Source organism: Pleurodeles waltl, chromosome 7 (genome assembly GCF_031143425.1).
Source record: "Pleurodeles waltl isolate 20211129_DDA chromosome 7, aPleWal1.hap1.20221129, whole genome shotgun sequence".
In the NCBI taxonomy this organism is placed as follows: Eukaryota; Metazoa; Chordata; class Amphibia; order Caudata; family Salamandridae; genus Pleurodeles; species Pleurodeles waltl.
This window is the reverse complement of record NC_090446.1, coordinates 1,082,327,746-1,082,354,836: the sequence shown is the minus strand read 5'-3', so window position 1 is coordinate 1,082,354,836 and position 27,091 is coordinate 1,082,327,746. Positions and strand designations below refer to the sequence as shown.

The window sequence follows — 27,091 nt, the reverse complement described above, 5'->3', positions numbered from 1 at the left end:
TTGCTAATTGTGCTGAATGGGTGACTTTCTATTTCTGGATGTAATACCTTATTGTGAAAATGGGCACCACTCTGTTGCAGACTTGTTTTTGAAAACACAAAGGAGCTAGCTGCAATGCATTAACTACAGCAGACTGGTGTGTATTCTTGCCCTGAATGTTTGTGAGTGATGCAAATGTACTACTGTTATCACTCAAGACTGTGGGTCATGGAATGACTTGCCCAATAACAAGTTCTTTCGCCTGCACTAGTTGAGTTGTGCCGAACATTGTGCTCCACCAACATCATTTACTCAATGGCTTGGGACCACTGTCCTATAAAACACTTGTGCAGTGTCCAAACTTATACTCACACAAAACGAAGGGGCGAGAGATATCCATCTTCCCTTGTCCTCCAAGACAAACATCAAAACGCACACAAGAAAATAAAGCGGAAAACTAAACAAAATCAATTTAGGAACCCCAAGAGTTTTTAAAAAAATTGCCCTCAGTCACTCAATAGTGAGTACTACAACACTCTGGCGCAGACCAAGGCTCACGGTGGAGCAAAGTGTGTTATATGGAGTCAAAGCCCCTGTTTTAAAAGGGATCCACTGTGCAGAATGAATTTAAAACTGTCTAAGAGGGTGCCCTCCCTAATTTTATTCTGTATGCCACTTAGCCAGGTTAAAAAGACTAGTTTTGGGTGTACTTGGAAAATTAGCGCCTATGATGAAGCATGCCATTATTTAGTGGATGAGGGCAAGTGTCCAAACCTGTATGTGAGACAAGTGCAATATATGATGTCATCGTAACTAATGGTTTCATTGCTATCTGATAAGGCAAAATCTGGTAAAAGGGAAGCAATCTGTGCAATGTCATTTCTTCCTCATTTCTTAGATATGCTTTGCCCATTATAGCTCTGAGTGTGGACTCCAGGAAAGCTTGACTAGTTTTTGGACAAGTATGAGATGTTTTCACATTTATTGTAAATACCAATGGGTAAAGGGGAGGAACAGCTGTTTGCTTGTGTGCTAGATATTGTGCAAGCTGCTCCCTTTCACCAGCAAAACATCTTGTTAGACACAAATGTGACTTGCCCATAAGTACACCACCACTACTGAGGACAGATGGCGAACACTCTGGGGGCTGTTGTCACCCCAAATGGAAGTAGTTTCAACTGATAATGAACACCATTTATCACAAACCTGGGGCATGAGCTGTATGCAAGATGGATGGATATAAATCAACAGGCATCTGTGAGAAAGTTTGCCATATAGTCTTTCACTTGAAACAAAAGAATTACTTCCAGTGAGTGACCATCCTTAAGTGTTTTGATATAATGTGGCAGTTGAGGAAGACTGAGTATTTACCACAACGTTCCATCTCTTTTCAGTATGTCCCTTTTGATGTAATGAGAGCAATCCTAAAGCTCCTTTAGTTAAAAGCATATGTACTCTGTGAACAGTTTATGGCCCTTGATGTTGTGTGGATGGTGTGCAATGATGGGTTCGGATGTGCAAAATTCCAACCAGTATCTGAGCGCGAGGGTGGAGAACAACCACTGGTCTGAGGTTATATTCTCTGAATGAGGAAGAAACAACCTCACTCTGTCCCCAACAGCTGTTTGGTGGTCAGAAGGAAACAGTAACAAGGTCACTGCTTGGCTGAAACCAGATAATATAAAATACACATGATGGTGAAGTAGGTCACTGGTGTTTGCCTGCCTTGAGGCAGTGTCGATGGTATCTAAGGCACAGCAGATGATTGCATCAACATTGATTTTCCACTCCTCCACTAGGTCTTCAGCACCTCTTCTTTTGTGCATTTGCGTGTTATTGCGCTATTTCTTAGATCTTTCCCACTGATCATTGTCATAGCAAAATAAAAGGGCCATCAAGTTAGCAATGCACCACTATGCTGAAAAGCCTAATGTCAAGCATTGACCTGGCCCATTAGTGCACTTTATCTGGCGGCAGAGAAATACTAAGACAAAAGCTGGGCCAAAATAAGTCTTCACCCAGGTCTCTATGTTACAACAGACATAGATTTGTGAAGAACAGAAGTCTAGGAACTAAGCAATGCAAATATACTGTAGGGTTATATCGCAGAATGGGATTGATGATAAACTGTCAAATGCCAACTAGACTGGCATTACAATTACACAAATAAAACAAAATGTAGGACTATATTTGTGCATATTAGTCTCACAATCCACTGGTGTCGAAGTATTTGTGGGTACTTAAGGTGTATGTTTGAGTTCTTAATTTGGTCTGTGTATGTCTACGCCTATGTGGGCTGGAATCTTTGGGTTTGTGACTATAGCCTACACAGCACTAGTTGCTCAAGTCACTGCATTATGCATCAGATTAGAAAAGAGCAACATTGGAATTTTTTATGGTGGACGGAGTGTCTGTAGAGCAGACCAACAGCACTATGAGGCTGGTAGAATAGGTGCAGGTAACAGCATTTGTCAGCAGAGAACCAAGTTGGCAGGAGAGGGAGAAGGCAACGACACAGGAGACAAAATAAGGGAAAGTACTGGGTTACACAGGAACCACTTTTTAAACTCCATCAACAAAAACATAACGTTAAGTCAACAACACTATGTATACAGCCATAAAATGATATGTACTTGACAGATAGGCTATCCAGGCAATGCAAGAAAGCGAATGGCTGAAAGGACTGACCCTCTCTATCTGTATATTTCTTATTTTTAATTTAGGACATGCTGTAGTGAAAAAGATAGCTAAAGCTCTCTGTAGTACTTTTGGAGTGCCAAATTGGAAAAGCAGTCTATTCCTTCTAACTCAGTAAACAAAACACCAGGGTATTCCTGGCAATGTTTACTGCCCCACAACTTCATCTTTATTGCATCAAGGAGCTATATGGCTAGGAAAACATGCATACCATACAGCCTATAGATGGGACTTTTGCAAGACAATCATATACATTAAATCATTTTGCTGACTTTAAACTCTATACTTTCATGGTGTAGCTCTGCATCACAGAAGCGAAGCTAGTATGTGCAAATAAAAGCTATACGCTTTCCAACCCAAATGGAAACTAAATACGATAAGTTCATGCAGTGAAACTATCTTATGCCATTGTGGCTGCAATGGACATATCTTTTGGCAATAAATGTGTCATTTTGGACTCAAACTCTTCCTTTTAATTTTGATTTTATATAGAAATTAAGACTACATTGAATAACGATTGTCTAAATTGACAGACTACTAATACAAGTGCAACTGTTGAAACATTACAGCACAAGCCAGAGTGCCACAATCTTTCCACTAGCTGGAGATAAATATTCAAGTGTTAATCATTCTCAAATCATTCTCTTTGAAATGCTGGTTTGAGAACTTTTTGACTGGGTCAATAAATCTGAAAACCATACAGTGGATGAGCAAGTTTCTATTGCAAAGCAAAATCTATCATGCATTCATATAGATTTGTAAAGAACAGTTAAAATAACTTACCTCAAGTGGCTTTTTTTCCATGATACTATGTGGAATACTGTAGAAACAATGAAGAGAGCACAAAGTCCTATTCCATAAATCCATGCAGTTATACTCTCCCATCGATCATCTGACATTCTATGCAGTAGGGCACTACCCACAATAGCAGGGACAATGAGGAACTAATGGATAAAAATACAGACAAGGCAGTTTTTGAAAATTTAAAACAGTCATTATAAATATTTTCATAAGCATCAAACAGTAAACGACTGGAGCACTGCAATGAAATATATATAGGCTAGTATGCATGGGCCAGTACGGGTTAGTGTACATGGGCTAGTATGCATGACTGCTGAGTGTTCGATTGGTATCTGGTTAGTATTTAACCTTTGTTTAGTTTCATGTGTATTATTTTGTAAATATTATCATTATGTACCAATATGATTGTTTTATATTTGGTTTACTCATTAATCAGGGAGCGATATTAGCATGTGTGTGCTGTTTTGAAAATGTCATCATTGTGGCCAAAACAATCACTTCCTCAGAGGAAAATGCCAATTACGACTCCCAAGCATTGTGATTTGTGTATCATTGACTCAATCATATTAGAGTTGCCTGGGATAGACAACAACAATACGAATGAGAGATGCTTATGTTGCAAAGTAGGTGCCTCTCAAAACACATTTCCTGACTCTAGAACATTCCAGCAAGCATCAACTGTTAACCCAACTGCTGCTCTAGACTTTATAACGTTTAAGTAGCACTCAACCATTTGAGTTGGTCTTAATATATAGAGAATTGTCACAGTACTGCAATAGCTATAAGTGTTGTGTAAAACGTCACAACAACCAAGTCTTGAGCAGATTTGGCAATATCATACTATAGCATTTCAAATGGGAAATGCTTTCTATGGGTTATGATGTTTCAATCAGTTGAATACATTGCAATATGGCCTCCGTTGTTCTGGATGCGCTGTGACGAGCGGAGAGTCCGTTTTCACTTGCTGATTTCACTGGTTGTATTGGTGGTTTTTGCTTCACTCGTAACCCGTGATCAAGGCTATAGCCGAAATGCGGCAGGGAGAAGCAGTCTTATTAAACTACACATTTCACTACACAGCAGAGTCAGAGGTTTCCTTTCAGACTGGGATGAAGTTTCACACAACACAACACAAACACACACACACACACACACTTCTATATTTGGAGTTAAACCACTGAACAATTGGGAGTGGCTAAAACATCCAGAGGTGTCCAGTCTAATAACTCACTGCGTACAAATCGTAACTCCTGATGAGCTCAGAAGAGGGCACTTTTTCAATCATGTATCTAAGCAGCAGGTAAGACATTTAGAGACAAGCACACCAAGCAAAAATATTATAGGTATAAGATTTCCCCTTACTCAGGAAAGACACCAGATCGCCTTGTCCTACAGTAGCCATTGAACAACGCTACATCCTCCCTATAATGCAACACATTTTCCAATGTTCCCACTACATCTTCAGCACACAGAAGGCAGACAGATCAAAGTCTAGCTGCAATGAGCAACAACAAGCAATCATTCATTCCCCTCCTTCAGTATTTGAAGATATTAAGAGTGAAAGAGAAGGAGGAGGATGATCAGAATCATTTCCTGTACAGTGTAACTAGCTAGACTTTCACTGGTAAGACTTCCTGTGAAAGAATCCTCACATTCCTCACCTTATGAACGGGCCTGGAACAAGGCTAAGAACAGGTCAAAGGGTTGTGGGTAAGGAATATCAGAGGGTTCCAACACCAGTATTTTAAAATTAGATATATTAATCTTTAAACTACTGGTTGTCATTCCTACACTAATTAACACAGAAACTCAGTGGAGGATTGTTTTAAATGTTAGGGGAAGCTACATCAATTGGATGTCAGCGGTATAAAGTCATACTTTATGGCCCACCGTTCAAATCTGCTTGATGAAAGGTAAAAAAATAAATATTTGTACAAATATTTGTGAGAGGATAGATCTTTGTGTTTCACAACTCAACAACTGGCATAAGAGACCCACTCGAAAGCAGTCCTTATGATATCAAGATGGAGGATAATGGGAGTATGATTACTTGACGTCAAACACTGCCCAGGGGTCTAGTAACATCAATGTTCAGACAGGGTTTGTATTTTGATCGCCTTATGTCACACATATAGTTGTGTTCACTGACTCTGTGCCTCTAAGGAGGAGAAACCCTGCTTTTGTTAGGTCCACATGGTCACTAAGTTTCACAAACGACGGTAGCTGCACAACTGCATTCCTTATAATCTTATAGGTATGTGACAAGTTGCGGACTGGGAGAAGGTTTGACAGGTCAGAAGGGTGTATTTAAGGCTTTTTCAACAATTGAGTAAAGAGTCAATTTAAAAGAAAATGGAATAAGCTTAGCCCTGAAATAGGGCAGTAAAAATCAAGTGCCAATGAGTGTCAGCAAATGATGGACGCTTAGGTAAGCATTTAAGGAATGGTGTTGGGAACAGATATAAAAGTGAGTATGAACAGATACCCAACAGTACTTACATGAAAATAAATGCTCTATAGCAAGCACAGTTTTCCAGGTAAAGATGCTGCTCCTCAAGTTTAAGTACTGACTGTGGTTGACAGCATTGTGACTGGTTCTGGTACCTACAGTTTACCAACTCTTTATGAGACAGCTATTTAAATATGGACTGTATTTTCCTGTTACTGCAACTGACTCAAGCACTCTCAACCGGGTGCAGACACACTAAAGAACGGGACCCCCTTATTGAATAGGCAGACGCTGTTCTGCTTTCTAAGCTGAACTATAAAGAAAACGTATCAGTGAGCCTCGACAGGAGTATCCTTGGGTGGCCACTGAAATCTCTTTAATAAAGTTTTGGCCTATTTGAATTCTATCAATTCCGGTATATGGCACTTTTGGAACATCCTGGCCCAAAGAGGTACTTCCTTCTCCTGCGGTCCTGAAGAGGCCCACAATTAGATGGGGCCGAAACGAGTCGATCTTTTCTTCTTTTTTAGAGAGGTTGCTAGAAATGTTAAATTATACCTATAAGGAATGACTTTGGTACACATCCTTTTTCAAAAGAATGAACAATATTATTTGTTCGATGTGACCATGATGCAACCATCTCTTATGTGGATTAATGTATAAAGTACAGATCATTACAACATCTTTTCTGAGAGTGAAAGGATGATTGGAGTACATTTTTGATGAACTGAAATGTGTGAATAATCGTTTGTGTTTACTTATGCACAACTATGATTGTCCTATATGTTTTGTATGACATAATTCTTGTCTAGAAGTTTGTTGACATGTTGCATATTGTTTGTTCTAGGCTATTTTATAATTTGATTAAATATCATTAAATGAAATGCAGAAACTGATTGCTGTTCCAGTGATTGATTTAGAGTTTCACTGATGTATTGATGATTACACATTCTTTCCTACTATTGCACCACATATTTGTATAAGTATTTTCCTATTACAGCAATCCTTTACTGTATTACGAAGTACTCAGTGATGAAAACTTGCAGCTTCTTAAATTACACTAAAATGCTATAGAACTAGTTCTATGGCCTATTCAGTTTGGGTAAATGCTCTGAAAAGAGTGTTTTACATGTGAAATAAGTATTTTATAGAATCTGCAGAATCCAAATAGGCCACCACGTCTGCTTTATGTTCTGTTCTCTCTGTCTCTACCAAAGTTTTGCTTTTTCAAATAAAAAAGTAAACCATTTCTGGCCTAACAGGCTATTTTAAAAGGCCAATACTTAAGTGAAATTTATAATTTCTTTGTCAGAAGTGTGTCCAGTAAAGCATTTCAGGGTATCATCAAATTCATGGCTAACGGTGAAATCTATCAGAATAAGTTAGTTTTTACACGAACACTTCAAAATCTTTATTTTAAAGCTCTAGGGGCTTATTCACAAACTGCATTTTATAGTGTGCTTACAAATACTACAATAGTACAACTAACGTACCGCAAAATGCCTTTCTCAAACCCAAATGCAAAGGGTTCCTATATTTAATGTGCAGAGTTCCACCACAACTGTGGAGATGTCTGCACACGTAGGTATACGTTTTAGCAGTAAATGTGGGAGGGGCAGAGAAATGGGTGGCTGGAAAATGGGGAATACTTACTACTAAACGGGAGGGGTTTTGGGAGGCGTGAAGAGGACTTAGGGGAGGGCATGCATCCACTCATAAAAAGGGTAAGACCACTGATATTCACAAACTGCACGTCTCCATTAAATACAGCCAAAATGAATGGAAATAGCAGAAATCTGAAAACAGTAGCAAATGTACTACAGCTTAGAACTGAAATAAGTCCAGCACCACCCATGGCTACTTCCATATACAGCAATACACTCCCATGGGTAAAACAGAGGTAGGCACTTAAACTAACCACATTGGAAATATTGTTTAAACAAAATAATTTATTTCAACTTTTAAAAATATACAAGCAATATTAGAAACTACTTTACTAACTTTTCTAAATTAAAAAAAAAAAAAAAAAAACGGACCTTAAATATATATATTTTTTCCTCATAATTTTAGGTAGATTTCAATATTATAAATAAATATAAACATTTTACTTTAGGTAGGTGTTGTCTTTTAAATAAATCTTTAAAACAAATTACATTTACCTTAATACACTTAAATTAGGTTTCCAGATTAAAATGTATTTAATAGTGCTGTAGCATTTTAAAAACATTATTCTATATTTAAAATACACATTTAAAATTAGTTTACATTGGCGCACAATTTAAATTAACTTTTACAAATGTTCCAATACCTTACCATAGGGAGCTCGGCGAGTGTGCAGAAAGTCAAATATAGTTGAAAAGTCACTATTACTAGTATTTTTGGGTTGTATGACATTTTCACTCATTCCACCCCCGAATTCTAGTGGTGGGGGAATGCAAGTCTACACCTTTCGGTAACTTTACACTCATAAATGATGAAAGGCCAAATATAGTAAAGTTACTCAAAAGCATAAGAGTAAACATATAGATTTACATGTAAGTTTACCTTTCTGAACAGGCCCCTTTTTTTTTTTTTTTTAAATCTGTTTATTAAACTTAAAGTCAAACGAGGCCTGAACATAGCAGTACATTACATATATTTAGGTGAAAAGTCACCTATCTTCTATCGTTTATACATTGCACAGTATTGATACATTTCAGTGTACTTGCTTTCCATGAACATTCAATAACCAATAACATTAGACATGCTGAATAGTATTCTTAGGTATGTCTTTTGACGTCCATAATGATTGTGGGGGCGTGATGTTGTGCTGCTTCCGAGGGCTACAATTCTGTGTGTATTTTTTTTTTTTTTTGGTGTAGAGGGATGGTTGTGTCATGGGGCTATCATTGGGTAAGTGTGTTATGGGCTAGTCCTAGTGATGTAATAGTTTGGGTCCATTCCTAGCAAATTCAGTTATTGTGTATAACTTTATGGATGGCGTATTACAAGTTTATTAGAGGGAATGGTTCATGGGGGGTATTTGTCATCCCTAGATTCAATTCTAACTACAAAGAGATCCCAATTTTCAATCCCACTTAGTGACTGACCTCTATGCTGTGATTGCCTCAGGGTTTGAGCTTCCGCCAGTGTGTAGCCATGTAGGTCGCGAAGCCAGATAGAGTGTGTAGGGGCATTTGGGGCCTTCCAATGTGTGGCTATCAGGCGTTTGTATGTCACGAATGCTAAATCTACAAACTTGTGGGTGTGCTTATCTTTTTTTTCTCGGTATCGTATATTAAGTAAGCAGGATTCTGGAGTCTGGGTAAGCTGTTGGCCTGATAGGTCTATGGTTGTGTTGACGATTTGGTTCCAGCCAGTATTGATCGTGCGACATTCCCAGACCATATGGTAAAAGGTTGCAGCTGGGGTAGCGCATCTTGGACATATGGGGTTAGCTCCTGGATATATTTTATGAATATGAGCTGGGGAGAGATAAGCCTGATGCAGATAATTAAATTGCGTATATCTTAATCTAAAGTTACGTGATACGGACTTGATCGAGGTTAGGGCTGTGTCCCTAGATTTTTGTGCTATTGGTGTAGGAAGAGCGGAATCCCAGCGGAGTTTGACCTGGGTTAGAGCTTTACAGCTTCTTGATAATAGAATTTTATATAATTTAGTGACTGTGTGTTTTGCCTCTCCCATAGAAAGTATTGCAGAAAATAGGAGGGATTCATTTGGTTCGTTTTGACCACAGCCCCATATGTTGCGTAGGAGATTGTTAATGGCATTGAATGTCAGAAAATCCCGTGGCTGCAACGCCCCTGCAGCTGGCAGATCTGCGAACTTGATTGCTTTAGATTCGCTGTATAGGTCTCCCACATAGAGGGTATTAACCGTTCGTAAGTCATGATGAGAGGATAAGGCATGGAGGCCGGGGAGCTGAGATATTGGAATCAAGGGAGAGTAGGGGAGTGACGGCATTTTGCCTTGTACATATCTCTTCCAGCAATGCCTGGCCGAGCTAAGCAGAGGAGTATTATGTCGTAGGTGAGGGAGACCTGTCAGTAACCATGCCAATATCTGTGCAGGGGTTATGTAACCCAATATTGCTTCAACCTCTGTATTGGACGGCTCATTGAGCCATTTGGTGACCCATTGAAGTTGGGCTGCTGCATAATATAGCTCAAGGTTCGGAATACCTAGGCCGCTTTCCTCTTGTGGATATTGCGTGGTGTTTAGAGCTACTCTACGCCTATCCCTGCCCCAGAGTAAGTCAGTTAGCAGAGAATGTGTTTTGAACAGGCCCCTTAATGTTAAAGAAATAGAGATCAAAATTAATTGCACACTTCTAATGAAATATCCAACAATCAAAAGATGCCCTCTGAAGTCTTGAGAGATCTATGGTTAGGTCCTTTACTTTTCTCAGCAAACAACATTAAGATTCTCAATTGAAACACAGATTTTTGCAGCAGTTTGATGAGTCTTATCCACCAATACATTTAGGTCTCAGAGGATGGTTAGATTATTGCACAATAGGATAACAATTGCAAATTAATCCATCAGAGAGTCATAAATGAGACATGTGAGGACCTGTCTATAGAACAGCAGCATTAAAATAATATGTATGTAAGCCAGAGGTAAGATATTGAAATATTAAGGGTTTGAAGTTAATATTCGAAGAGCTGGTGATTCTTTGATAGAAAAATGATCATTATCGATGACTGCAAGTCCTCTGAGCATTCTGTATTTTTTATGATTTTATACTTTGACCAAACTGACCTGGAAAGATTCTATATCAGTGGTCCTTGAGCCATGACTGAGTTATAAAGAATAACTACAGGCAAAACTCCAGACACGTCAAAACCTTTGTCTGTGTTTTGTAAAATAAAAGAGATAAATTAAAGTTATACACACATCCACTGTTGTTGGCATTTGCTTGTTAACAATTCAATCCTTTTGTGAACTTGAATTGTCAAATCTACCACATTTTCAAAGAAGTCACTTTGGAGAAGTATTTTTGGTTATCATCCATCAAATTATCTACAAAACAGAGTATTCTCAAGGCTCACAGGTGAGGATGTACAGAGTTCAGTAAATGGAAGTGGAATTGATGCAAACAAAACTATATATCTTTTTTTCACTGAAAAAAAAACAATGGATAAAGTGATGTTATAGTTAGTTTGTAATCCATTTCAACACCTAACCCTGAAAAACGCCAGTGAACTAACTACAACTTGTGCCCTCGCCATGCACTGCTTATGATCTCACATATTACCTTCACTCATGGCATGTGAAATGACATCATTGAGTACATCACTAATGACATTTCAAATGAGAACGTTTTTTTATAAGGAATTTCTGTATTTTTTTTTTTTTTTAATGAAAGGGAAGATCATATTAACCATATCGAACTATAATGTCTCTTTCACTTTTTTTTTTTTTTTTCCAAGGAGTTTGTTTGTTTGTACCATATTTAGCCAACAACTCAACTGTTGTGCTGCCCTTGTCTATGCCGGCCAGCCTTCCCTCTTTAGCTTGCTGTCCCTGCCTTCCTCTTCTGCCCTCCATTATATGTTGGTGTGCTGTGATCTGTTGTGCTGCCACTGCCACTTCCATCTGAAATGCCTGGTCAGATTGCTGCACCTGTCCCACTGCACCCTGCTCTCTCGTTCATACGAGTGACACTGCCCTCTGCAGTCTGTTGTGCTGCCACTGCCCTTCACCTACCCTTCCTGCTGAGCTTACTGTCACTTCCCCACCCCTTTCATTGTTTGTGTGCATGCCGTTAAATCCCTCTCTCCTGGATTCCAGTGCCCCTGTCACTTGCCATGTCTGATCAGCTTGCTGTCTCTGCACTTGCCCCCTACCACTGCACTCTGTTGTCTACATGTGTGCCCTTCCCCACCTTGCCCCCTCCCTCTGTTGTGCATTGTTCTGCCACTGTACCAGCCTTTCCTGGTCAGCTTGCTGTCCCTGCCCTTGATCTCCTTTGTCTGTGTGCATGTACCTCCTCCTTCCCTCCTCAGTCCATGAGTTGCAACTGCCCCGGTCACCTGCTTGTCCTTATTTTAGCTTTCTAGAGCACTATCCAGAATTTCCATGAGAGAAAGAACACCCACATTTTTTTCACATTTAAAGGAAATGCTTTAAGTTCACAGTTTGGATTCCATCAAGATGGCTTCAGGTGTAACATACTTTTGTCATATACACCAACGTCAGCAATCTAGTTGTTTATTAAAATACTGTGGGAAGCAGCAATAACACACTGGGGAGTTAAATACCTGGCTGCTGCTGGAGTCATAAGAACGTTTAACTCTACATCTAAATGTTTTACTGAAATGGAAGAGAAACACATTTGAGAACGCTGAGAAAATGCGTTCTGATTTGTATTAACCATAAATTCTATGTCAAAATAAACACTGCTTTTTTTCATTTCTAAACGAACTTTTACAGATTTCACACCATCAAGAAGGCTCCAGGGGTGCCACACTCTGTCATACATACAGAGTGTTAAACCTCTAGTTGTTCATTAGAACACTGTGGGAGGCTGCTGAACCCTAGGAAATCAAATGGCAGGTTGCTGCTTCCCTGAAAAGTACATATTATACTCATTAGATTTTATTCTCACATGGTTGAGGGAGCAGAGGGCGTTTATAGAAAATTTGCTCTCATTTTAGTTTCTGGAGCACCTTACATAACTCCTATGAGAAAATCTTGGGAGAAAAGAGTTTTCTCTCAAACATTGTTCACCAAATCAAAGCAGAGGATCAGCATTTTTTACTACATAAAATCACCTTGGACTGTGTCTTAAAATTAGTATCATACGACCCACAAATGATTTAAAATGTGACTAAAATCTCTTATTCCCCTTTCCATGGGCTCCATTTTTGTGACTCTCAGAACTGGCACTCGTTACAATGCAATTCACTGGGGATCATGGCACGGAGTCCTGTAATGGCTCCCAAAACGTATTGTCCATGCATTGGTGAGGAAAATGGAGACGAGAGGCATACCCTCTGGGGTCGGGCTATGTTTCACCCTGCATCTTTATATATTTTTAATTCATTTTCACGACACAGGGACCATATCCTGGGTCCTGTAATGGCTGCCACAACATATTGTTCAGTTTGTGGCCAACCAATCAGGATTTACTAGTCCCCTTTAATGTGGCCAATCACAGCATATCTGGACACCACCAGTACAATCATATCTTTTTTAAATGCCTTCATGGCCACCCTAAGCACATCTTAAAATACAGACTTCTCAAAAATGGCTGAATGAATTTACACCAAACAACAAAAATCACGCTCTGAGTAAAGTTTTAACTTTTTGCCAAATTTAATGTAACTCTGTTCAGTCATGTTTAGGTTGAGCATAGCAGCGCACAAGCACTGCTTTTCTGACGTGTTGGTATTTATTTGGGCTTTTAACCACGCCCACCTCACACCCATCACATTCACTCGTTCGTGGGCTTGCCTTTCAATTATTGTTTGATGACATTGGTAAATATTTTACTTTGTCTCACCATGGGGTGGTTTTGTTACCACCTTGGGGACCGACCCAGTTACATGGATAACTGCACGTTTGCCCATATATTTGACTGCAAGCAAGCTTCTTTTTCCTTTTTTGTCTCTCCTTCGCGTTCACGCTAGGACAGTTGTGGCGCTTTGAACTGACTTCCTTACGTCAATTTATGTGGCAAGAAAAGTCCAGTTATGAATTTACAATCCTAATAGCTCTACCTCGCGAACGCGAGACTCGTTTCATTGCAAATGTTTCTTTCTGTATTGTTTCCCAAATCTTTCTATGGGGATCAACATGTTAAAATCAATATTTTGGAATACCCATTTTTACTTGGTCCCTGCTCCACGGATAACGGCAAATCTTTTTCAGGTAGGTGCTGAAATGAGAAAAACTTCTTTGTTTGGAACATTCTGTAAAGATTCACAAAATGGCGCCAAAGTTATTAACTATTAAGGTTATTAACAAAAAAGCTCTTCCAATGGAAAGAGTAACCCAAGTTTATCTACACCGTTGTGACTGCCACTGTGTAATATAACTAAAAAATATATATATATATATATATATATATATATATATATATATATATATATATACACACACACACACACACATATATACACACACACACACACACACACACACACACACAATAAGAATACATGAAAGACATTGACCATTTGGTATAAAAAAAATTAAAAAACAAAAATTCCAAAAAAGTGCATCTACCAGTTCCTAGTTTGTTTACATTTCATCACTCAGAACTGAAAGAGGGCAAACTTTCATGTAAAATGCATTCTCATGAAAGGAATTACGACACGGTGTGTAAACTGGCTGATGGACATCAACAGAAAAAAGCAGAAATACTGGGCAATAATAGGAGACACTGTAGGTTTATTAGAAGAGAAGTTTTCCCAAGATCCTAACACTCTAGTGGCTTAAAAAGGCTGAAAACAGATGTACCAATAACCACCCTTTAGCTAGGTAGATGAGGAACAAGAAAAGGAAGCTTAAATGTTTATAGATGCCACACAGAAAAGTAGAAGACCAGATTTTTAGGTAAGAGTGTTCTTTCAATAGCATGGACAAACACTTTAAAGGTGAGAAGCTGCTCAGAGTAATGCAATTGTGTTCTACCGAAGAACATCTTTTTGGTAGTCTATTTACATAAGTTTCCCATCTGTACCTAAAGTTGCTGTTCAAACACATGCAATATGTCAGCGGTTTTCGCAAGAGTTGTTTTTCTGCTATGGCCCACTCTAAGATATGTGAACCTTACGTTAGGTTGCATAGATCCCAGGATCTTCCAAAATATACATTACAGAATGTACTTGTTGCCACGTAAAGCTGTTACAATAGTTACAATAAACCTGGCCTAGACAACTCCGATTTGGCCACTCTTCTTGAGTGCTTTCCCATGCCCTTGAGTTGAGTCAGAAATATGCGGGTCACGTATGCCTCACAATTATAATTCAATATATAATCGAAGACTGTGAGAAAAAACATGTTCTTCCGCTAAAGAAGCACATGTCCCATGCTGCACACCCCTGATTGAATCGTTATTTCTCTCTTCCTTGTTATAAGCACTGGGACGCATTCACTGACTGCGCTAACAATGTGCAGAAATAATAATAAATTAGGTTATTGGCTGCCGGACTGACATATGCAGCTGAAGAGACGTGACAGTGGTTACTCCGAGTCTGTGTGGATTTTGTTTTCATGAATTTAATAGCAACTGTAAATGCCACAACTTGTGTTTTATGGAAGACTGGCAAAAATATCTGTTAATGTTTTAACACCATTTTGTAATAACAATAAACAACATGAATATTCTGCGACAACAAAAGTGACTCCAATAAGACAACTGGAATACTATAGACAAAGAACAAATAAGTCCCTAAGTAAAAGCCAGCAGTATGTTTACCCCCACCTAGAATAGCATGATAGAAAAAGCTGCACTGAAGAATGCTAGTGTAACCTGATACAGCTTAAAAGACAACAGAACTGCCTCAGAGTTGCCTCAGGTCACATTCCTCTAACCCCTGACCTCCAGGTATTCATCTGAAACATCCTCGCCTTGTTTCACATGATCATCTGCGTTTCCCTCAGTAGTCAGCCTTTCAATCCTAATCAGTTTCTACGTAAATGCCAGTCAATGTTTTTCTGTGTGACTTTAGATCCATTTAAAGTCATACCTATGTTCTGTTTAGCTAATATGATTTCCAGAGCTGCCTCTATTGGCAATAAACCCAATACGCATAATTTTGTATTAATTGCTGACCCCAAAGACAGGAAAACAGCCAAAGGGTCACTCACAGGTACCCAGAAATTTGTCACCACACTAGAATTCTGCAACAAGTACCAAAAACGTTCTCCTGTTATACCACAGCTGTAAAAGGTTTTGTCAGCTTTCGAATCCATAATCGGAATTATTGTGACCGTTTAGGTTCATAAGACAGTTAGAAAGAATAAGCTTAAACCTATTGTTTCAGAATATTATTTGTACATGGTATAAATGGTCAAGGTCCAATGCTCTCTTCCAATGGTTAATGCCGTGAAGTATAAGCTTAGACTGTGGGTGATCAAGTGGGGGTTGGAACCAGTTTTCCCCCGGGATAACTAAACTTCTGGATATACAAAAGTTGAAAACCCACGTAAGTCATTTTTTGAAGAAATCTTTGGTTGAAAATGTTAGTCACAGATAGGCAATGATCCATCAGATTTTGGTATTGTGTTCAAGTCAGTTTATTGATTCAAAGTTCATAATTGTGATGCAGATAACATAAGTGAACAGCCGACACGTGTTTCGCCCCATGCGGTGCATTCACCTAGGGCTTTTTCAAGGGATAAGAATACTCATCAAATAAGGTTCATTTTGTGAATTGTTGGCAATCTAAGTACGAGATACTTGAGTCCTGGGAATAATTCCAAGCTACAAAATTCGGCGTTCTAAATCAGCGCCAGACACGTGTTTCGTCCCATGTGGTGCATTCACCTAGGGCTCTTTCAAGGCTGTAAATGCTAAGAATAAATCAGAAAATGATTTTTCAAGTTCGAAAAGAAGTGTCTATGAAGTCCATGCAAAAGTGCAACCCCGTCGTGCAAGGTCAAATGGTTATACGAATATGTGAGAACAAAAAAAAACCTGATAATAGTGCGGATTAGTGAAAAATTGATAGTATGTAAAATTCGAATCTAGTTGAAGGTGTTTAGATTTAGCCATCCATTAAGATTATTTTTGGGGGTAAACACCAAAATGAAATTTTGAGGAATGAGAGAAACTCGTGAATTGAAGATGACAAAACAAGAACCAGTAGAGAGATAGGAAGAGTGCTGGCCCTGCACAGTTTACAGAATAATCATTGCGAATTAGGTAAAGTATAAACATCAGATAAATTGTAATGCAAAGATATCATACCCTAAGAATACTCATCAAATAAGGTTCATTTTGTGAATTGTTGGCAATCAAAATATAAAGATTAGAAAGTGTATTGAGTGACCAAACTGCACATATAAATTATTTATGCGATGAGACTTTAAACTGTGAAATTAATTATCAATATATGTCCTGAACTAGTTCTGTACCAAAGAAAACTAATATTTAACATAAGAAATGGATTACAAGACTTCACATTGAATATTATATATATAGGTGTAATATAAATGAAGTCCCTAGTTGGGACTAAAAGGGAAATATGTGTAATGTTATCATAATATTGCATGGCACAGAGATATAAGCACAATGCTTGTCATGTATATAAAGTATGTCAAATGAAGAAATGTAGCTGATTAATAGTGTGATAAGAATATTGTTCAGTCAGAGACTCAAATCTAGTGTGCATGACTTTTAGAGGATAAAGTAGAAGGGTCTCACCTAAGTACGAGATACTAGAGTCCTGGGAATAATTCCAAGCTTGAAAATTCGGCGTTCTAATTCAGCACCATGTTGTTAGTAAGAAAGCCGTGTTATGTGTGACTCTAAGTATGGTGTATGAGTGATGGGGCGTGAGTCCTACTTCTATTTTTATGCTTATATTTGTTGCAAGAAGTTTCCCCTTCCATATATTTAATGAAAGGGGAGAGTCCCTCGTTACTTCCGATTGTGCTATTGTCGGGCACTCCCTTGGCAGACATATTTGTGGTTCTTTAAAATGTAACAGCGAGTCCTTCTTCTATTTTACAGACAAATTCCATACATAAAGGTGACGGACATATTAGTAGTTTGAAAAAAGACTTGTTATTTTTAAATCTTAATAGGACCGGGGTTGCGTTAAAGCGAGTAGGTAATTAGTATGTATTATTGGAGACCCAATATAATAGCATAAATAAGTGAATAGATGTATGAAAGTCAATAGTATTGAATGGGATATAATCCCATGGGTAAAATTAAAGAATAATAGACTAAGGCCCTCATTACAACATTGGCGGTAAATCCTGCTTACCGCAGTGCAGAAGACCGCGAACAGCTATTACGACTCACAGCTTTGAATCCGCCAAAATCTAGACACCCACACAAGTCCGCCACACCAAAGGTCAGTGATAAACTGGCGATAACAAAACCTCCACCATCACGCCAACAGGAATACGCCCACACTATCACGACCCACGAATCCACGCGGTGGTCTTTCAATCGCGGTATTCCATTGGCGGTACACACTGCTGCGCTCAAAATACACACACATTTACAAAACACTACCACAATGGACAATTCCAAACACACACCTGATACACATACACACACCACTCCCACACACCCAATACAATATAAAACACACACCCGCATTACCCACAAACCCTTACAACAAATAATTTGGAAGAAGCAGAAAGACAGCAAAGACCACACCAGCATACAGAGGCACACAACACCATCACTCATACACATCCACGCACAAAACACCACACCCCCCCTAAACATCACCCCACACATCACCTCACACATCACCCACACCACCCCATGGCACCGCAAAGACACCCCAGGTTTTCTGAGGAGGAGCTCAGGGTCATGGTGGAGGACATCATACTGGTAAAGCCACAGCTATTTGGATCACAGGTGCAGCACACCTCCATAGCTAGGAAGATGCAGCTATGGCGCAGAATCGTGGACAGGGTCAACGCAGTGGGACAGCACCCAAGAACACGGGATGACATCAGGAAGAGGTGGAACGCCCTACGGGGGAATGTGCATTCCGTGGTCTCAAGACACCACATCGCGGTTCAGAGGACTGGCGGCTGACCCCCCCACAACTAACGACATGGGAGGAGCAGGTCTTGGCTATACGGCATCCTGAGGGCCTCGCAGGAGTAGGTGGAGGAATGGACTCTGGTAAGTCAAATCTTTAACTACTTCATCCCCCACCCTACCTGCATGCTATCACATACCCCCACCCTCGCCCTCAACCCTATCACTCCAACTCCTCACATATGTCCCACTATCACAAACCACACATCCTGCATGCAACAACAAAGTATGGACACCCATCACCAACGCATGTCCACTACAGATACCGACACAGACCCCTAAACAATTATCACACAAGGTCCTACACAAGAATGTAAGCACTGGGGTACAGGGTCACCCACCCATTGCACACCATGGCACACACAGATGCAATAATCATGCCTTTACACCCCTGCAGGACCCCTACCCAACGTCACCGGACAGGAGGTTCCAGACATGTCCACTCCCCCCACAGAAGAGGCCCACAGTGTTGACAGCAGCTTTGTCCAACTGGATCTAGATGATCAGCCCGGCCCATCTGGGACCTCGGGACAGCTGGTTCCTCTCACACAGTCACAGGCCACCACAGAGCCTCCCCTTCAGGAAACACTATCACAGCACCCACCCAGCAGGCTCATAGCTCTGTCCCCAGGACACGTCAAGCAGCAGTGTGTCCACCACTACAGGGAACCCAGGCTAACCCACCACTCCAAGAACAGCAGGGACCTGGGGCAGTGGGCACACGGTTCAGGGGACAGAGGCCCAGGAAAACCAGGGAACTGGGAGGTCTGCTGTGCGACAGGGGGAGGACAGGCCCAGGTAACACACTCTCCACGAGGCCCTCTCCAGCATCATGGGAACGTACCATCATTCCCAGGAGACAATGGCAACGGTACTGGCCAAGTTTCAGGAGACCCAGCGGCTGCAGGAGGAACAGTATTTGGGGTTCAGGGAGGAACTCAAAACCATCAATACCACCCAGGGCACCATTGTAGGGGTGCTGCAGGACCTCGTGAACACCAGGAGGGACACTGTGGCACAACAAGGGGCCCCTGACACTAGCCTGGACAATGAACTGTCCACCACCTCCTCCAGCGCTGGTGGACAGGAGGCACCGCCACAGGACCACGACATCAGCACCCCACCCCCTGCAGATGGAGAACCACCCCGCAAGTGGTCCCCGAGATCCAGGACAAAGACAGAGAACAATGTCAAGACACGCGCCAAGAAATGAGACCACCCTGATTGTCATCCTTCTGTCCCACTTTGTCACCCTGTCCATCCTTAAACTGCCCCAGCTCCACTTCCTATGCCCCTTTGGACAACGCACCTGTGAGACAAATAGACAGGACTCTGCCATGGACATTCCTCCACCATCACCCCTGACCATTTTACAACCCCCTCCACTATTTAGCACTTAAATAAACACCCTTGAATCACAAAACAATCTGGAGTCAGTCTGTGCTTTCACAAATGTGTATTTGCAATAACTGAGGGAAATAGCAGCTCTAGTACATCAGGTAACATAGAGGTCACACAGTGGGACCCACATCTGTGAAATCGAAAGGGAAAGTGACAAATTAGGGTCCATACACTGGGTGAAAGTGACAGACAGATGATAAGTCAAACAATTTTAACAGATTTAGGAGGCAGTGATGTCTTCTTACCTGTGTCTCACTGGAAGTATTGCTGGATCACAGTGTTTCTGTTGTCTATGTCCCCTTCTTCTGCCTCCTCTTCTGCACTGTCCACAGCTGCCACAAGACCTCCTTCTGGGCCATCCTCCTGCAGAAAAGGCACCTGTCGTCGCAAAGCCAAGTTGTGCAGCATACAGCAGGCCACGATGATCTGGCACACCTTTGGTGAGTAATATAGGGAACCACCTGTCATATGGAGGCACCGGAACCTGGTCTATAACCCTCCTACTTCGCCCATGTGCCTCATTGAAGCGTTCCTCTGCCCTTGTTCTGCGATTCCTCACTGGGGTCAGTAGCCATGACAGGTTGGGGTAGCCAGAGTCACCTGCAAATTTTGAGGGACAACTGTGAGACACACACTAACCCTTAGGGACAACCCCAGACAACTATTCACATTGTATAGGGTCCTTGCCCTCACCTAATAGCCACACACAGTGCCTCTGGAGTTGCCCCATCACATAAGGGATGCTGCTATTCCTCAGAATGTAAGCGTCATGCACTGATCCAGGAAACTTGGCGTTCACGTGGGAGACGTACTGGTCTGCCAAACACATCATCTGCACATTCACAGAATGGTAGCTCTTCCGGTTTCCGTACACCTGTTCACTCCTGCGGGGGGGGGGGTACCAAGGCCACATGTGTCCCATCAATAGCACCTATGATGTTGGGGATATGTCCCAGGGCATAGAAGTCACCTTTCACTGCAGGCAAATCCTCCACCTGAGGGAAAATGATGTAGCTGCGCATGTGTTTCAGCAGGGCAGACAACACTCTGGACAACCAGTTTGAGAACATAGGCTGGGACATCCCTGATGCTATGGCCACTGTAGTTTGAAAAGACCCACTTGCCAGGAAATGGAGTACTGACAGGACCTGCACTAGAGGGGGGATTCCTGCGGGATGGCGGATAGCTGACATCAGTCTGGCTCCAACTGGGCACACAGTTCATGGATTGTGGCACGAACAAGTCTGTAGGTGACAATTACATGTCGCTCTTCCATTGTCGGCAGATCCACCAGCGGTCTTTACACCAGAGGATGACGCCAACTCATCACCTACCCCAGCGGACGTGCTCTATGGATGAGAACAGCGATCAGAGGGTCAGCCAACATTGAGGTACTAAAAAAACAACTTTATTGCACACATTTGTCAATCCGCTATGTGCCGGTCTTAGTGTGTATGCAAGGCCTAGATTTGTGTGACGCATTTAAAACTAATGCCATGTGGCCCCCTGAAATGGCGGCTGCCTGACCTGTAATGTGGGACAAGGGGATATGAGGTAACTGCGCTGGCGTTCTACACCGTCACGGTAGGCGGTCAAAGACCGCAGCACAATCTTGCATTGGTTAAGCCCTGGTGATTCCCCTGCTGCTGCCACCCACCTATCCACCCTCTTTTGTCTCCTGCTGGGCAGCCCGTGCGCTGCTTCCTATTGCTGCAGTTGTGCTGTATAGGCTTGTGGAGAACTAGGACGGTAGCGATAGGGTCCTGCTAACAATTAAACAAGATGAGCAGCATCCCTGCTGGGGCCTACTACCTGAGGCAGGAGCACATAAGCCCCCCGAAACTCCCTGCTGCACTAGATCGTACCTTTTAGACCAGGCCGTCGGGGAGTAGCAGCATTAATCTAATCTCTACAGGGTCATGAATCAGCCAGCATTAGGTCGCCCCAATCTCTTAGTTCACTTTGGACGATGACCCAGAGATCAGTTCTGGAACAGCATCCAACCAGCTTCCCTTACAGAACTCCTATTTTTAGGGACCTGCAAGAACATCAGACCACCTTAGCCTGTCCGGGCAGTATTGTCCAGCTCCGAACCTAGTCTGCAAGAGCCACTGGCTACATCAAACCATTGTAATCCACATTTGGTGGAGTTCGTCGCAGATTTCAGGCGCAAGCCTGTCTCCTCGAGAACCTCGGGCCCCCGAAACTACATCTATTAAAGAGTGCGACGGCAGCAGCCCCAGTGAGTCCATATTTGCGAGAACCTGCAAAAGCATTAAACCCCACGCTGCCGGTGCGTACAGGCGCCCTTAGAGCGTCCATCGCTGCAGAGACCAGCCCTCTACAGGGACCTGCAGCAACTGCCAGCCCTTGTGCCCTATCCCTGAGCAAGTATTCACATGTTTAACGCCATATTTATTTTACCCCCCCCCCCCCCCCCCTCGCTGCCGCGCGACGTCCGCGCCCCCTTGATCCATGCGTGCAGAAAAACACATCCCCATTGAACTTCGCCGGGCAATAGCCCCATATGTTTGCTTGATCCAGTGATTGCAGGGACACTAAACTATCCTTTACCCATGACTGCCGAAGCACCCAGGTTCACACAGTCCTTCCTTACAAGAAGTTGCAGCCCTTAATGTTTATCTTGAGTCACCAGAAGCTCCAGCCATGGGCTCCCAGCAGGTGATAGAGGACACCCCCTTCCTAACCGGGACAGATCAGGAAACACAAAATATTTGATATTTGTAGTAAACTGGAAAGGCAGATCTGGAGGCCTAATAAAGGCTGATGTATCGGACATTTACTGATTCACGGACCCGTTACCGACATTGATGTTATAAACCGTACATTGGAGTATATAAATCCTGTGATGATAGAAGATCATTACTGACCTATTGATTGATTTCTCGTGGATTCTGTTTGAGGATGGTTGAAGTTTGGTCAACCTTTTGAAAATTAAGAGCCCTGAAGAAGTCGTTTGGGATCGATTTGGAGTTTTCCCAAGACGAAACACGTGTTGGCTTGAGTTGTACCATTTTGGAGACATGTTTATACTTATGAGGAACAATTATTTAAAGCACTGAGAATGGACTTTTTGAATTGGTATTAAAAGTTGATACTTGAATGTGTTTAATTTTCTACGGATCATTCATAATTAGTTTCTGTTAGGTGTGCCGCACCATGTAATCCTGTTGGTTAACATTGGACCCTATGGAGCCAACAGGAGCCAATGACGATGTACGCCGGCGGTGACGGTACGCACCGCCGCAGACGTGACCGCCATTTTCTCTCTGTTCACTCACTTGATACCTGATCTTCAACAGGAGAGGACCTACACTGCAAGTGCTGGTGTGACCTCAGTCTGGAAGCGACAATGGCTCAAGTGTCTGGGGAAAGGGCCCCTCCGTTCACATCGGAGGAGTTGGATAAACTAGTGGATGGGGTCCCCCCACTACACGCTACTCTACGGTCCTCTAAACAAACAGGTGAGTACACTGTGAGCATGCTGTATGGGCAATGCCTGGTTGGAGTGGTGTGGATGGGAGATGGGGGGAGGGGATGAGGCGTGCATAATCGGATGGTGAGTGTATGTGCATCAGGGCAAGGGTGGGAACGTGGGCCAATGACTGACGGTCCGGATGGTCTGTACTGTTCCTGTAGGTCAGCACCCACCAGAAGAAGGATATTTGGCGTGCCATCGCCAAGGACGTCCGGGCCCTGGAGACCACCACAGACTGAGCACCCACTGACGTAAAAGATGGGAGGACATTCGCCGCTGGAGAAAGAAGATGGCGGAGGCCCAGCTGGGGATGGCCTCCCAACGTGGGAGGGGTGCCCGTCGCACCATGACCCCCCTGATGTTCCAGATCCTGGCGGTGGCGTATCCGGAGTTGGATGGGTGCTTGAGGGCATCACAGCAGCCACAAGGGGGTGAGTACAGTCACATCCATCTGACTCTGCGCGCATTGGAGGTGTCTGGGTGGGGGAGGTGGTCTGTGTGTTCCCCTAGGCTACGGCGAGCCTTGTAGGCAAGGACCTTTTGTGAGGCAGGCTAAGTGGCACCCCAACCCCACCAGTAGTAAGAGCCATCTACACCTAGTCAGGCTCCTGTAACTTCCATGTGTGCAGCAATCTGCCATAGGCCATGTACCCATGGCCCTATGATTAATTAGGGAACTCTAAGTGCATGGCGTTGTGCAGAGGGCTGCTGTGTCCGCCAACGGTAGCGGTAGTGCATGTACTGAACATGTCTTTCTACTTTCTTTCCCCCCCCCTTTTTGTGGTCTCCCTGTTCTTGTGTGCATTAGCATCATCAGGCGGAGGAGCTGTGCCACCGGAGCAGGAGGGAGCTGCATCACACATGGCCCTGGAGGGTGAGACTACGGAGTCAGAATTCACCAGTGGGACAGAGGGCGAGGGGAGCTCCATGGCGGGGACTGGAGCAGAGACCAGCGACACCGACTCCTCCTCTGATGGGAGCTCCCTTGCGGTGGCGGGCCCCTCTGTGCCCCCGCACCTACAGGTACAGCCGCCACCCCCCTACCAGCACCACCCTCCCAGCAGGCCCTCAGCGTGTGCCCCGTGGCCGCTCACCCAGAAGGGTGGGCATCTCCTTCGCCCCAGGCACCTGGGGCCCTGCCCCAGTCAGCCCTGCTGCCCTCAGTGAGGAGGCCATTGACCTCCTGAGATCCCTCACTGTTGGGCAGTCTACCATTCTGAATGCCATCCAGGGTGTAGAGAGGCAGTTGCAACAGACAAATGCATACCTGGAGGGCATTCATTCTGGCCAGGCAGCCCAAAAGCGAGCATTTCAGACACTGGCCTCAGCACTGATGGCAGCCATTGTCCCTGTGTCCAACCTCCCCCTCCAACTTCCTCCACCCAGACCCAATCCCCAGTACCTCAGCCTATCCCAAGCACACCATCAGACCAGCATGCACACATTTCAACACACAAGGGTAGCTCTGGCAAACGTAAGCACCACACATCCCGCAGGCACTCACACAGGCATCATACCCATGCACACATACCAACATCTACTGCCTCCACTGAGTCCCCCTCCTCCACGTCTCCCTCCTCCTTCCCTGTCACGTCTCCACTCACACCTGCATGCACTACATCCTCAGCCACTACCTCCATCACCAGCACGCCCATCACCACACACCGCTCACGTGCAATCACCACCCCCACTACCATGCACACATCCCGTGTCCTCTACCAGCGTGTCTGTAAGCCCTCCTCCCAAAGTACACAAACGCAGTCACACACCCACCCAACAGCCATCCACCTCACGACAGCCTCCAGCCCATGCACCTTCACCCAAAGTCAGCAAACGAACACTTCCTACAACCACTACCTCTTCCTCCACTCCCAAACCCCCTCCATCTACCCATCCCAGTGTGTCTAAAAGCTTTTCCTGTCAAACCTTGACCTCTTCAATTCACCTCCCCCACCCCTTCGGTCCCCTAGGGCCCCCCTTTCCAGGTCCCAACCCAGCACCTCAGCTACCACATCACCGGGCACAGTGGTGCCAGCAGTAACCGAATTCTGGAGTGCGCCAAGCAGCAGGGCTGTCAGTGTCCCAAGGAGCGAGGCCAATGACATTCCCCCACCTCCAAAACAGAAGACGTTGCCCACATCCCGGAGGGAGAAGGCCAAAACACCTGCCACCAAGGGCTCAGCCAAGACAACAGTTAGGAGTGGCAAGACAGCTGCGCCACCATCCAAGGTGGGGAAGGGCCTGAAAAAGAAAGGCAAGTCAACATCGCCGCCAACCTGCACGGTGGACAAGACCGCCACGGGCACATGCACCGCCGCCACGGGCACCGCCACCAGCACCCAAGATACTGAGCCCTTCACCAGCACCGCAGACACTGTGCCCTTCACCAGCACCGCAGACACTGTGCCCTTCACCAGCACCGCGGTCAGTGAGCCCGCCACCAGCACAGCCACTCATGACACCGCCGCCAGCATCGAGGTCAGTGAGCCCCCCACCAGCACTGCCACTCATGACACCGCCGCCAGCATCGAGGTCAGTGAGCCCCCCACCAGCAGCGCCGCTCATGACACCGCCTTCAGCACCGAGGTCAGTGAGGACCCCCCACCCCCACCAGCACAGCTGCCCAATGACCACCGCAAGCACCGCCGCTACTGAGCCCACCGCCAGCGGCCATGCCACATCCTGAGCCAGTGGCACCACCGCAGACATGGCTGCCATCCCCAGTGGTCATTTGTACGAGGCTGGTGGTCAGTTCCAGGGGTCTGGGCAGCTTCGAAGTTGCCCCACCGTCAGTGGAGTATCACATCCACTACCTCAGTCCTTGGCAAGGTGGGGAAGGGCCTGAAAAAGAAAGGCAATTCAACGTCGCCGCCAACCTGCACGGCGGACAAGACTGCCACCGGCACTTGCTCCGCCGCCACGGGCACCGCCACCAGCACCCAAGATACTGAGCCCTTCACCAGCACCGCAGACACTGTGCCCTTCAGCAGCACCGCAGTCAGTGAGCCCGCCGCCAGCACCGAGGTCAGTGAGCCCCCCACCAGCACCGCCAATCATGACACCGCCGCCAGCACAGAGGTCAGTGAGCCCCCCCACCAGCACAGCTGCCCAATGACCACTGCAAGCACCGCTGCTACTGATCCCACCGCCAGTGGCCACGCCACGTCCTGAGCCAGTGGCACCACCACAGACATGGCTGCCATCCCCAGTGGTCATTTGTACGAGGCTGGTGGTCAGTTCCAGGGGTCTGGGCAGCTTCCAAGTTGCCCCACCGTCAGTGGAGTATCACATCCGTTACCTCAGTCCTTGGCAGGATGAAGCACTCTGGGCACCAAGCCCCTTCCAGAACCAGTGGAGTATCACATCCACTGCCTCAGTCCTTGGTAGAATGAAGCACTCTGGGCACAAAGCCCCCTCCAGAACCAGTGGAGAAAGGCATCCACCACTTCAGTCCTTGGCAGGATGAAGCACTCTGGGCACAAAGCCCCCTCCAGAACCAGTGGAGGAAGACATCCACTTG

At 44.0% G+C, this 27,091-nt stretch overlaps 1 protein-coding gene across 3 annotated transcripts in view; it reads right to left on the bottom strand.

Moving 5' to 3' along the window:
• The window catches only part of MMD (monocyte to macrophage differentiation associated), a 153,940-nt gene that overhangs the window by 92,876 nt on the left and 33,973 nt on the right, over positions 1-27,091 (bottom strand). For all 3 annotated transcript variants that reach the window (XR_011194192.1, XM_069200023.1, XM_069200024.1), the window contains exon 4: positions 3,460-3,620. Coding sequence is in view for 2 of the 3 variants with exons in the window: in XM_069200023.1 (XP_069056124.1) it covers positions 3,460-3,620 (161 nt within the window). In the remaining variant the exon portion in view is untranslated. The remainder of the gene's footprint in view (positions 1-3,459; positions 3,621-27,091) is intronic.